This window comes from Falco rusticolus, chromosome Z (assembly GCF_015220075.1).
Source record: "Falco rusticolus isolate bFalRus1 chromosome Z, bFalRus1.pri, whole genome shotgun sequence".
In the NCBI taxonomy this organism is placed as follows: domain Eukaryota; kingdom Metazoa; phylum Chordata; class Aves; order Falconiformes; family Falconidae; genus Falco; species Falco rusticolus.
The window spans coordinates 54,871,901-54,886,132 of record NC_051210.1 but is presented as its reverse complement, the minus strand read 5'-3'; the positions used below and the strand labels follow the sequence as shown (position 1 = coordinate 54,886,132).

At 37.5% G+C, this 14,232-nt stretch overlaps 1 protein-coding gene across 1 annotated transcript in view; it reads right to left on the bottom strand.

The window, feature by feature from the left end:
• Positions 1-815: 815 nt before the first annotated feature.
• The window catches only part of GLIS3 (GLIS family zinc finger 3), a 134,421-nt gene continuing 121,004 nt past the window's right edge, over positions 816-14,232 (bottom strand). Inside the window, exons 9-10 of the mRNA XM_037372636.1 lie at positions 6,227-6,406; positions 816-5,079 (exon numbers count right to left, since the gene is read on the bottom strand). Coding sequence (XP_037228533.1) covers positions 4,943-5,079; positions 6,227-6,406 — 317 coding nt within the window. The 3' untranslated portion in view covers positions 816-4,942. The remainder of the gene's footprint in view (positions 5,080-6,226; positions 6,407-14,232) is intronic.

Here is a 14,232-nt window from a genome sequence, read left to right as displayed (position 1 = left end):
TTTGCTATAGGAGGGTTTGCAGAACATCATGAAACACTGATACAGCCCAGGCACCCAGAGAAAAGCACATGGCTTTGAGGTACTTCAAGGTATGGTACTCCCCACTACATAGGGAACTTGTACAGTTCTTTTTAAGGGCTTCCTCTCCACCAAGAAGAAAAATTGAGTTCTGAAACACTTGAATTCAGCAACTCTCAGTTCTTCATGGTAGCTTGCAGGATTCACTAACAGTATTTGCTAAACCAAGGGCCAAGTTTCCTACATAAAATTAAGACACGGTGTAAGGAAGAACACACTGGGCAAAGTTCAATTTTTGTAAAGCTCTACTAAGATCACATGTACATCAGTCAGTGAGCTGGGGCTTACTAGTTTTTGTTCTGCTCAACAGAGGTTGACTCAGAACCAACCTTTGTAATATTTTCATACTTAAATCAGCTTGGACCATTATTTTCAAAGGTCCCTTTGCAAACATATAACAGGATTTTTTTGCACTTAATTATTTTATTAGTTTTATTTTGTCAGATTTCTAGACTAATTTATGGGTATAAAAGACAACCTCTTATTTCCTAAGCATGCTGGACTCTTAGGATGCATTTTGGACAATTTGGACATTAGCATGCATCAACTTCTTTCTCTGTCTTTTGTTAGTAATGCACAGTAAAAAGAAATGCTCTTTTCCTTATATTAAATGCTTTGAAATAAATTAATCGCTGGGGTATGTTAGAAACAATAACCAGACAGAAAAGCAAAATCCCTTTGTATTGTAGAACAACATAAACAAAGATGGCAAAAAAAAACTATCACAGCACAAAAAATGTAATTAAATGTTCTTTTTATTTTGTCTCCACCCAGGGTGTAAACACACGCTGAGGCACTCATTTATCTCTACAAATCTCTAGCCTCACTATAACATTAATTAAATACAGACTTCGAACTCTAACCCAAGTGTTTTTTAGAAGAAACTTCTGAGTTGTTTTTTTTCTTTTATATTTCTGTTTCTAATTATAGTAATACATACAAATACTAGTAGTTTTATGGTGAAGGACAATGGCTGGAGCAGTCTAAAGGCATCTCACAGTAAGATGTTCTACTGGTCATGTCATTGAGTTAGTTTTCTGGTTTTATTTTGTCCCATGCACATACACCTTTCAATTTACATTTTACATAAAAAAGCATTTAATGAACCAGGACAAAAATAACTTAGGATTATATGAAAAATAACTGTAACGAATCATGAAATTATACATACTAGTAGAGAAAAAAAGTGTAATAAATTCTTTTTAAAAAATTAATTTTTTCATGGTATGCAATAGATACGTCTTTAGAGCACATATCAGCCAGACGTACAGCATGGCAAATGGAGTTCATATGTGTGTATATAAGCATGTATAAATATGTAGAATACTGTGTAAGGTTTAGGAAAAACATACTCCCACTTTCTCTTCTCACCAAAGTGCTTTTTGTAAAAAAATGTTACACAAGATGCTGCTTTCTGTACAGAATAAAGGGATTATTTTTTTTCAAATATAAGACCACTCAGCTAATTTTAAATTGTGATCTCTCTCTTTTGTTTTATCTGTTCCTAGGAAATATAAAAAACCCAAACCAAACCAACAAAATTTCACACAAAAAGGTGCTGTTTTAAAAATCAGCTATAAAATTTACACAGAAAAAACAGGGAATAAACAGTTAAAATGCAATTTTTTACTCATTCACACCTCTTCAAAGAAAGTTGAAAACAAAATACAATGTGACAGATGGCCTTAGCACTGCAATACTTCAGCATCCGGTATTAGTAAACCATAACACCTCTATTTATGTGTGTGTATATATAAATGTATATATACATAGAAAGGGAGATCCAAGTACACACATGCACTCATACACTCAGCCACGTACACATGCACTTTGAAACTGTATTTTAAACTCCAGTGTAGACCCATTTTAATGCAGATATAAATAGACAATTTGAGTCTGAAAACAAGATAATTGTATAAAATAATGATGTAAATAATTTCATTAGAATATTATTTAATGTCCGTAGTCTAAAATAACTTCATCTCTTAGATATGAATCCCTTTAGAAAGTTAACAATCCAGCAAGTAAAATAGCAACACAAAAATCACTGAGGCACAAGTATTTGCATATAAGACAGTAACTGGCATTATGCTATGTATTTTCACAAGCACCATTTTTCATTGTAACATGTGACAAACATGATTCCCTATTTAAATACCCAAAACACATGAGATAAAATGATTCTTTTTTAAGTAACTGCCCTCAGTGATATGAGCTGATGCCCCAAAGTCAGTCTGACTCCAAAGAGAATAATGAAATAGTCGAAGAATCCTCTTTGTCTTTGATACAGAAGTAAACAAAGGCGTACCTTTTTACAGACTGGTAGCCCACTCTCACATGCTTAAATTGACTACTCCAGCTCCTTCTTTTTAAGATTAAGGCTCATAGAAAGCTGTAATATATATATATGAAGGAATGACTGACTGACTTGCAAAATATTCCTTTTTTAAATATAACTGATGAACCTCCAAATTACGAATACCCTTTTTGAATTCTGTATTCCCACTTTCCCTTTGGTCAGGATCTTTCATGATGTATAAGCTCCCTGTTTACTGGACAGCTTGTATATTGAGATACTAGGAAAAGTATTTCAAAAGATTTAAAAGTCAAGGTACTATAGATCTGAGGTCAGCAACAATATTTCAGATTCATACACAGCAAGTGACAAATTCTGGACAACCATGTAATTAAAAGGAACTTGAGAGATTTATATATACAAAAGTATGTATGTACACATACATGCATATGTCCACACTGGGCCTGCTCCTACCATTACTGACGTAGGTGGAACAAAACATAGCCCTATATACCTTTGAAATTTAAGAGTTCAGGGTGCCTAATTATTCCTGTTTAAGCAAGTTATGCATGTGCAGTGCCCACAGAATCAGCTTTAAGATAGGACATAATTAAAGCTTTATTAAAAAGTGAAACTTGCTGTCAAGGCACTGGGCTAGATCATACACAAATGCAAAAGGACTGTCCTTTTGCCTGTGTATGTTTGGCTGTGTATGGAAGCCTGATGTCACTTAACCCAATGCAAACCACATATAGTAAAAACTAGACCTACTATTGCAAACTGAAACGGGGACACATTCACGTGTGATCTGAGAAACAGAATAAAACCGGGAAGAATTTAGAACAGAATTATCTGTATTTAAGCCATATTACTTCTTATTATACATCATTTATGTGCATGGTTTATCCATATATTCTTTGCATTGGTTGGATGAAAATCTCTCCATTAAATATCTAAGCACATATGCTTGTATATAAGAATATACTTCATGAATGTAAATCTCAAAAGATTGCCAGTGTTCATAAACATCTGGCTGTAAATTAATCTATGCAACATAATGGGAAATTAAATTATGAATTTAATTCAAACTGCATTCATCAACTCTCAAATGCTTCTCAAGATGAAAAAATGTTTTTACAAGCACATTTAAAAATTTATCTTTCTAGACTGATTTCAGAAGCATAGTTATGGTCTAGCTTGTGAGAATGAACTTTGGATTCTTGTCCTTTTTCTTAAATCAGGTCACATGAGAATATTAAGATGCACATTACACAGTAAGTAGTCCACAAAACATATGAACAGGGATTAATAACCTAAAACCTCAGTCTTACATAACGTAAGAGTTGCTCCCAAGGCATACAGGATCACAGTGATAACACACCTCCACTGCAAAACTCATACATGCCTACCTTTCACAAAAGGCCACCTCGTTTGCTTGAATCCTGGACTAAATTCAAGGACCACAGGCTGACACTGAGTAGAAAAATCAAAACCACAAAACCACTTCAGTTTTACATCTATAAACAACCAGAGGGAACACAGCAAACTTAAGAGTAGTTCTTCCTGAAAAAGTGTTATGGAAATGAAAAATGTTTGGGCAACAAGAATTTAATTGAATCAGTACAGATTGTTTTTAAAAAAAACCTGTGGAATTTAAGGAAGAATCTTTTCTATGGGGTAGTTTAAACCTTTCTATGGAGTACTACAGCATATACAGCAATAAAGCTCTACAATATAATTAAAAATCAAGAGAAAGTTAAAATATTCTTATCTAGCAGCTGGACTAAATATAGACAAAGTCCATGTACCTTCTCATGTAGTGCATTTAACTCTTCTTATTCATTGCATAAAGCACTGGGTCAGAAGGAATATTGGAAAAACATCAATAGCCATATTGTATGGCTTAAAATACAGAGGGAAGGAAAAGACGCCTAACCCGAGGCCTGTAAGAGATCCAGTACCAATGATCTTTGGCTCAAAAAAGAAGCCGCACCAATGCCTCCAATGGGTAGCATCAGGATATATGTCTAATTTCTGTTCCTTTTTGATGCTGGTGTGTGTTTAGCTTTGGAAGCATCATATGCAAACAGGTTGTGCAAAGAGCTGTGTGCCTTTGAAATATTGTAATATGCTCTGGCTTCACTTCTTTTCCTTTTTTTTTTTTTTTTAAAAAGGATTTTTCTAAAGCTGTATTCTTCAGTAAGTCCACTCATTCAGCTCGAAAGGATTACATCCAACAAGCAGTTTTCTCATTCAGTCTGTGAATTCCCTTTGATAAATTATAAAGAATAAAGAAGAAAAAAAGTGGAGCTGCTGTACCACAGATGAAAAGAAAAGAAACAATTCCTAAGGTTTTGGCAAAGCTTGCTTTCTCCAAACACTCCTCAGTTGACTGCTTGATTACGTGATGAATGCTCAGTGATTGTTTCTTCCTCTCCATTATGTATGTATATCAACCCATATCCCCATACATACATCGCAGTTTCATAGAGAGAAAAATTTTGTAGAGCAGTATCAGCAGGGCAAGATGAAATGGAATCAAGCTCTTGTAACTAGATTTATTTTACTTTAACCTTCAGTGTAGACAGATGAAAACTGGCTTGAACAATGATCCACTGCATTTACTTGTAGGAAATTGCTATCCTCAGGCATGCTGCAAGCTGAATCACCAAAGACACCTATGGGTCCTGCTGGGAAATCATAAGCTGGAAAAACCACAAAATTAATTAATTAACTAGGGTAACTGTATATCATGGAGAATACCCTAATACTTAAGCAGAGAACTGGAAATGGCTTTTATACAAATAGATAAACAAACCAAACAAGCCAACATATGTATGAAATTAATACTTACATAACTCACTGCTTACCAAGGTGCTAAAATTGTGATAATTTTAAAAACAAACTTCATGCTTGCTTATTGAGTTTCATCATAACCAACACATGATAAGAGGCAACAAAATATGGTAGAGCTCATTCGCTGTAAAGCGGACCCTGGCACAGAAATGACTAACATTTACAAGCAACCGTAGTAAGCACAAGAGTTAATGTTTGCAGAAAAACTCCCATCTTTTGGTTTATCTCTTTACATACTGCAAGATGCCTCTTTGAAGTTATAGGTGCATTGGGTTTTTAAGGCACTCTGAAGGATCAAGACGTAAAAAAGCACAGTAATTGTTAAGTGAAATTATCCTGTGTGGAAGGACAGTAAAAGACTTGGGCATCAATTGTGTGTAGGCCCTAAAATTAGGCCCACTGTCTTGTGCTGATCCTATCTGCACATAGGTAACTTCCGATTTTTCCAGAGCGGCATGCAAGCCCCCCTTTCAGCTAGGGACTGTAATTTTCAGCTAGGCAGAGACTAAGTCAATCAAGAGTGCACAGAATAGTAGGCACCCAGGTAGTTCTTGTCGTGGAAATGTGAGTAAATGAAATTCAAGACTGTGAAAAATCAAACATGCGTGAAGAAAATCAGTGGTTTGAATTATCTCAGGTCCCTGCTACAATACTTACAGCAGAGTGGAGTGGCTATGCAAATATCACATAGGGCTCAAAGGACTGTATTCCAAAGCAAATGCATGAGCTAGTGACTGACCGCTACCAGTCAGAACCTTGAGAAGCCCTCAGCAGTGTGCCGTCTGTACACAGGCCAGATGTTACTGTGACCCATGGTGACTGGGCCCCAGCGCCAACCAATACACAAAGGTCTGAAAACCATCTCCTCTTTGCAAAGGCGCAAGTCTGTCATGATAGGTCCCAGTCACGTATAGAGGTCAAGCAGATCTGCCAGTCTGTACTACTTTGCATACAAACTGTATGCAACTGTCCACAAAGTCCCCAACTATCATTTACCTGTAACACCAGAATGAGCTGAAATAGTTCTATGGAAAATGCCAAGCTCTGCCTGGTCCCCTGATGTGGGAACTAAGCAGTCTTCAAAAGGAGGAACCATATTGCAAGAATCACCGTGTTGCATATTCTTCTGAGTGTCAGCATAATGTGGAGGGTTGAAAGTCTGAAGCTGCCCAAAACCTACAACAAGGAGAAGAAACTGGTCAGTAAAAGACCTGGACAGAGATACAAGAGATAGCATGTGGAACCGTGGCCATGAAAATTATAAAAACCTCAATTGTAGCAGCACCAGGACTTCAATTATTTTCCATCAATAAAGCAGCTTACATATGAAGCTAAGACTTCCTCCAGTTGCTACTAATTCTGAATACAATCCAATTCATGGACATCCTGATTCTAGCATGACTTCTGAGAGGCACTGCCTGGCTAGTAGCTGAAATTTTTCAGGAAATTTCTCCCTTTACTCTGCAGTCCTGCTGTCTGAACTGGTACTCTCCAGATTTTACATTGGCCCGCTGCTAGAAAAAACTAAGAAAATACTTGATCCAAAATTAAGGAACAATACCTAAGGTCTGAATAAAATCTGGAGGCCTGTCACTGATGCCGAGACAGCTGGCTGATAGTGGCGACATGCATACGAGACTCAGAAGGGCTGCTAGCTGGTGATCCATGGAGCCTGCTGTTTCTGCATACAGGGTGAGAGTCTAACACACTCATTTGTAGCAATGAGTCCATATGGAAGAGAACCAAGACCATTGTGTCACATGACATAAAAAATCCCCACCAGGGTTTTTGTTCTTTAAGTTGTTTTTTGTTCCTTAAGTGGTATGTGAAAGAGGCATATAAGCAACGAGTAAATTCACATTGAATCCATACCAAAACAGGGACATCTATGCAATCTAAGAAGCACAGACGGATGTCCTGCATTAGGTTGGCCAGATTTTTCTCATGAAAGGAGGGTCTTCTCTCCCCTTTAAGAAAATTATGCTAGTCTAATCTTTGGAGATTTTGCTCAGAGTCTGAAGGATGGCTTTTATAGGTAAATGACTTGGTATGCATTTATTTCTGTCTTCTATAATATGTTCTTAGAGTATATATCAGAAATGAAACTGTTACAAATTCAGTATTACAATATATACATATTTTTTCTTTTAAGAACAAATGTGAATCAAGCTTCTCTCTGCCAGTGCTGTGGCTTCTTGTTCTCACCACTCTCTTTCCATGCATAAAGGAAAAAGGAAAAAGACAGTGCATTACCTCCAAGGTGTTACACAGAAATTGTATTGACTATCCAGTAATTGGCCCAGGAGTGATACAGCCTCTGAAGATTTTATTAGCAAACAGCTTATTGCCTAAGGGCTGGTGTGCTGTTCTCTCAATGAAGAATATGTTGTGGTAAGTTATACCAAGACACCACTGTCAGAAAAATTACACCCTACCTCAGAAAGCATCTTAAGGAATTTCCTGTGTCTCAAGTTTATTCCAGAGACATTACTGTCAATAGAAAAAACTGACATGCAGGGCTGCCTCCTCTAGCCAGTCTAGTTAACCAACATCCATCTGACAAAGTCCTTCCAGCTGAACTTCCTTTTAGTGTAGAAAGATCAATAAAAAGCAACAACAAGAAAACCCTCCCTAAACACTTAAAAAATTAACATCAGAAAAAAATGTAAAAAAGGCAGAAAAGAGGGGTTGAAAAATACCATTTAGTGCATCTTCTATATTTAAACTCTGTACTGCAGATACTGGCTTACAACTCAGGAACTTGAATTACTCCCCTCTCCTTAGGCATCTGTTTATCGTCTGTTGGACATTATAAAAAAGGAGGAAAGCTTGTGATTATACCTTCAGTATAATCACAGAAACCTTTCAGTGATTATAAATATTCACATATTTGACTTCAAAGAGCATTTAGTACTAGGAGGGAATGAGGAATCCTAATTTGGATAGTTACAGGGACAGCCAACTCAAGTTCATCCTTCCATGTATTTAGGAATTAGCCTCTGTACATGCATACTGTGTAGTTAGGAAAGCATACTTATACCAGACATTTAGCTTCCATGCCTGAGATCAACTGATGTCCTTGAGCAGGACCAAACCACAAGCAGTAAGCAAATTAATTGACAGGATTAAAAACTCATCTCCCTCCCTAAAAGTAATGAGATGTTTGGGTGAGTAGCATATGACAAAAGGCCCTTGGGTACCATTTAACAGTTCAGAAAGATCAAGGAGAACTCCCAGAAGATAGATTATAAGCGGAGAAGATCCTTTTAGGACAAGCATGAGACATGGAATCACAACCTATCTCCATTTGAGAGCGACATGTCTAAATATCTCGTGTATTGTATGACACCTGAACATAACTATTGGCCTATTCATTCATTACTAGTAATCAGCAATGTGTTGCATGGGGCATCTAGTTTTAACTTCTGAATAAAAAGTATTTTAAAAATAAAGATTTTATATTGGTGCAGTTTCACACTGCAATCCAAATAAACTTTCCAACCTCAAATTGCTTTACAGGGATAGTTTATGCTTAGAAACATGTCATGAATATAAGGCACGTGGCAAACATTTTCTGGATTGTGGCTAGGAGCTAGGTGTATTTCCATTAAATTTCCTATGCAAGCACGCACACAGGGCTGTTGTTTACTAAAGCTGCACTAAGTGTTTATGTACAGATAATGCATTTTCATAAGTAAAGCTGGAGACAGGAGAAGGATGCAGTGGAAAGCATGCTGTATCACTTTATGTGACATAACTGATTTTCTGCCAAGCAGGAGGAAGGATGCATGATTTAGGAGTTTCATGATTCTATTATTTTTTCTTTGAGACTAGTTTCTGTGGTCTTCAATGACAAAACACATGCATAATATGTGATTGAATTGAAACAGAAAACTTAGTATTTTAAAGCATCAGAATAGGCCAGGACTATGGACAGAAAAAAACAGTCTGAACCTGCACCCAGGAACTCAGAAAAGGCCTTATGGGGAGGTCTAGCTAACAATGGTGAGCAAAACCATAGTATTTGCATTTTATTTAGTAGACTTGAAAGTTACTTCTGTGTCCACACAGTAAGATAAACGCCTACTTCACAAATAGGTAACAAGGATTTAGATCAGGCAAATAGTTACATAAAAGAACACTGAAACAATTGTCAGTCTTGTGTCTGAAAACCTGCATGAAATAAAGTGTATTTTGACTTCATACAAAAAAAAGGGGGAAAAAAGAGGAAAAAGAGAGAAAAAAAAAAAGAAAGAAAAATAAAAAGTGGGAGTACAGTTCCTCTTCCACAGCAGGCACAATTTGCATTCTGTGCTCACTCTAGAGAGGCTGAACACTCAGTTTTCATTGTCTTTGGCAGGGGCTGTGAGCACTTTGCAGCCCTAGCTGTAACATGACAGTTTCAATCTTTTTTTCCCTTTTAAACATTAACTGCAAAAACACTGAGTCAGACTGCAAAGCATCTTAGGAATTTACGACCCATCAATCCTTAAATATTCAGTCCTGACATTTAAGAATCAGTTGCAGTAAAATAAAATTGAAAGAAAAAACAACAGCAATACAACACTGGACTTGGAAGCTACATAGCTATTGACAGGTTTTGCCTCCTTAAAAATGTTTTTAAATCAACTTTTCTCTCAACCAGCAATAGGACACACTGTACAAGTTTACTGTTGAGTCAGTCTAGTTACCAGAAACAACCATTTCAATCTAGAGTGGTCTGAGCCAGCTGGCAAGACCCTTCAAGACACATGCTGAAATGTCCTTTCATGTTGCTCTGTGCTCATTCTCTATTTGTGCCTTTCTCCCAGCATCCTGCTCTTGATGTAGAATAATCTGGCAGTAACTTTGACTATGGCTAGCTGAAGTCTTGGCAGAAAAACTACTTACTTGGGGGTGACCTAATGCGAGTCACATCCTCTGTGTTTGCTCATTCCCTACTTAAGCAAAAGCATATTGTCTAGCAAAGTCTTACAAGCTTTGACCCATTGGTACATTAACTGCTACATGGCAGAAAGAACCAGAGAAGTGCAAAAAGCACTTTTATCAACTGATAAAGCCCCAAATAACTTTTTAAGATGGAAAGAGAGCACAGGAAATGAATTCAGCTTTCCTAGATACATGTTCTTTTCATGATTCAGTGTCATAAACACCTGTCTTGTAAAATGGAGAGCCATAAAGAGGAAAGAGCAGAACAAAGCACACATCATTCTCTTCCCCTCAGTTATTTAGCACTATTCAGAATGTCTTTGTCCACCTCTGCAGTGCATCAGGTCACAGCGTAGAAGTCTTTGAACATGTTACAGCAAAATCTAAACTGGTATCAGGAGCTCTTCCCTTTATTCATATGGAGCCACGCCCAAGATCATCTACACTACTGCTGAATGTAGGATAACATAAAACCATATGCAATTCAGGCCCTAGACCCTGACCATAGCTGGCTCCTCATTTGAGATTATCTGTTAAAGAACTACCTGTAGCATCAGTTTTCTGTCTTCATGCAGCATTGGAAAAATAAAAAAGGCGAACAGGTTGGCTAAGGAAGTTCCAGCAACTGAACTTTTCTTCTCAAGACTGCAACTCTGGATTTTATCAGTTGCTGTGTTATTAAGATATTTAAAACACACACACGCACAAGCTTACGTCAATTGTGTTTCTTTGAACCAGTACACTATAGCCAAGGTCCATAATGTCAAAAGACAGAATAAACACTTATTTTTTCTGGCATGATAGCATTATTTCCTTAGGAAAGTGAAAAATTTTAAATATGATAAGTAAAATGGATTTATACTGCAAGAATCTCTTCTAAAAGCAAGAAGCTCTTGTTCTTTGTCACATACCAGCCTTGCCCTGAGAGATACTGAACATCTGAAAATCCCAGGTACACAGTCCACCTCAAATTCACAGCTGAAATCATGATCCACATAAGTTTGTGATAGAGTCCTGATCCCATTGAACTGATATGGACAAAGATTTCATTACAGATATGTAATGAACGACTGCCACAATTGTCATTTCCATAAGGCAGGATGTTTCTGATGGACATCTATTTCCTCCTCAGTCAGCTCTCTGCCTGGCACCACAAACAGAGAATATTTTCTAAAGAAAATCATTATAACTGCCATGAAGAAATACACATCGGGGGTCAGCAGTCTTTAGTGCTAAGGTATGTCAAAAATACAGCTGTCTTTGGCCTGAACTATTTCAAAATAGCATTCCTCTGCAGTATATTTCTACAGTTTCCACTAAGTGAGTTACACAAACGTCAAGTAATCATTTGGTACCATCTGAGTGTGAAGAACAAAAGGAAAAGAAAGAGTAAGACAGAGATATGAGTTATGTATTGTACTGCCAGACTGACTTGCAAATGTGAAAACCTACAAATGTTTCTATTTATTTAAATCTGATTATTTGAAATTAAAAGATAACTGTTACCAGTAGAGCTGCCTGTATAGATACACTAGCATAGCTAACTCATATCAGCTAACAATTTTTTTAAAGAAATAGCAACTTTTTTTCACTGAATATTTTGCATGACTTTTCTATTTCTTGCATTATTCACCCAGCACTGGTTATCAGCTTAACTCACAAACACAAACGACATGAGTTACAGGCACAATTTTAAAAGACAGTCAGGTTTCTAGTGCAAAAATATTCAGTCTCAGAAGCATCCAAAATCAAGTCAGCTACATCCATGCCCAAAGGAGTTTTACCTCACTCTATACTGTAAGAAGCTCACTCGCTGTGGAGGAGGAATTTCTGTTGCCGTTCTTTTCTTTCATACCTCATACCTCATGCCTCTCTTCTGACTTGTCTTGCAGCAGTACCTTATTCTTGCAGCTGCTAGTGCACGGCAGATGCCTTTGTCTTCAGGTACCTCTGCCGAGATCCCTGTAGCTGTTCTCAGCTGAAAAGACTCACCAGTGCAATACAGGTCCTGGACCAATTGTTGCAGATTTCTAGTACCTGTACTGTCTTCTGTTCTGTCTACAAAGACACAGTACAATGGTGTACAGTGGTGTACAATGGCATCAAGCTGGGAAGTCATCACGCCAGTCTCCAGTTCAGGATAGTTTAAGATTTACTGCATATGGTAATCCAATAAAAGACACTACTGTCTAATGAAAGGAAAGAAGAGCTTCACTTAAGCTCAGTCAGTTGTCTAACATCATCACTTCCAAACATCCCACGCAGCAAAGGAAATTGTGATTTTCACAAGAGAAAGGGAAGTGAATATATAGTCTATTATATAACATTAACCAAGGCAGTAAAAAGCCCTCTCTGACATTACTGTGCATCTGATGCTGAGAATGACTCTGAACAAATAATGACATTTGAACACTAAACAATGTTCTTCCAAGAAAAAGCAGTTTCACAGCACAAGTAGATATTAAATGTAAGAGGCTTGTCAGTCTTGGATCTCCTGCATAATTTCTTTCCAAAGGATAGTGCTCAGAGATTTCCATGAGTTTTAAGATGCTTAGGCTTTCAGTAAGGGAGTCTGTTTAGAACTTGTTTTCTTCAAAAAGCTTTTGGACAATGAAACTTTTTCTTCCTCAGTACAGACTATTCAAATGGAGTTGACAAGTTTAAGAATACATATTAAGACAAAGATATCACCATTGTTTGGTAGCAGACTGAGCTGAGGTGGCCATAGCTACAGCACTTTATACCATTAAAAGGCAGGTTCTGAACTGCAGGAGACAGACTATATACCAACTAGTCCAGGCTGATGAGGTAACTCCATAGTGTTTTTCTACATTATAATGATGTGACCAAAGAAGACGGCAATCTTTGTATTGCTGCTGGGAAAACACAACCAAGAACTCTTGAAACATTTGTTTTTGAGAGGGAGAGTTTAGGCAAGCCTTTCAGGCACACAGGGCAGACACTTTCAGTGTAGCACACAGGAGTGAGAGAGCTGTGCTTAAGCTGGAGGGAGTACATTCTGAACAATACCTCTTATAGCAAATATAGGTTACTTAATCTTTGAAAGAACATTTAATACCCAAATGTGGCTATTGTATTGCAATGTGTTATATCTTTCAACACTAAATAAATAAATAAATTAAAAGTTCAGCCCACATTGTCTTCCTACTAGTTTTAAGTGCAGAGATCTTTACAAGTGCAACTGAGTTGCTATCCATACGTATGTAATTCCTGTCAGCAATGTCTCTTTTTAACATAGGTTTTCCGAGGACAGGGAGGCAAACACAGTAATGCTAATGTGGGGCTAAGTAAAGTACGGGTTTGAGGTCCAAGCCCTTGGGGTTATCAGTTTTTTGGTCCACTCAGAAGATAGCGTTAAGCTCTACCTTAAATTTGGATTTGGAAAAGGGCTTCAGTCCATATGTGACATCAGCCCAGATGAGGGTCTCTACTGGGCCTTCATCCTGTCATGGTTTTAATGACTCACGTATTTTGTCCTTTTAAATCCTCTTTGGACTGTAGCAGAGGAAGATAGGACCACAGTAGCATCACTCTGGTCTGCCCTAAAGAGAAGATGCCCAAGCAGACATGGAGCTTGCTGCACCAGTCAGTGCAAATCCTGTGTGGAGCAGCAACTAATCCAAGATGATCTGTGAGCCTCTGAGAGGCAGGATTCTTTGGAAACTGTTCAGCTTTGGAGCAACTGGTTGTGATCCTGGCTTCTACAATTACTGAAGCTCCTGTGACCATGACAGGAAGAGAGCGGTAAAGCCACCTATGCACTCAAAGACAACTTTTGCTTTAGGCAGGAAGACAGACTTTAATGTCCGGATGCCTTTCTGAAAGATGAGTTCTTGCCAAATATTCAGCATAAAAGGGAACTAAGTAAAAGGTTGGAAATAGGAAGGCTAACTTGAGCCCTTCATACCCATACACTAGGAATTTATTGGACTTGTTCTGTCATGTCTTCATATATGTCATATGACAATGAACAGTATATTAATAAATTTCATTCTGTACTCAGCTGGCTCTAGATTATTTGTGCAACTTTAATCAGAGAATAGAGAAAGCCA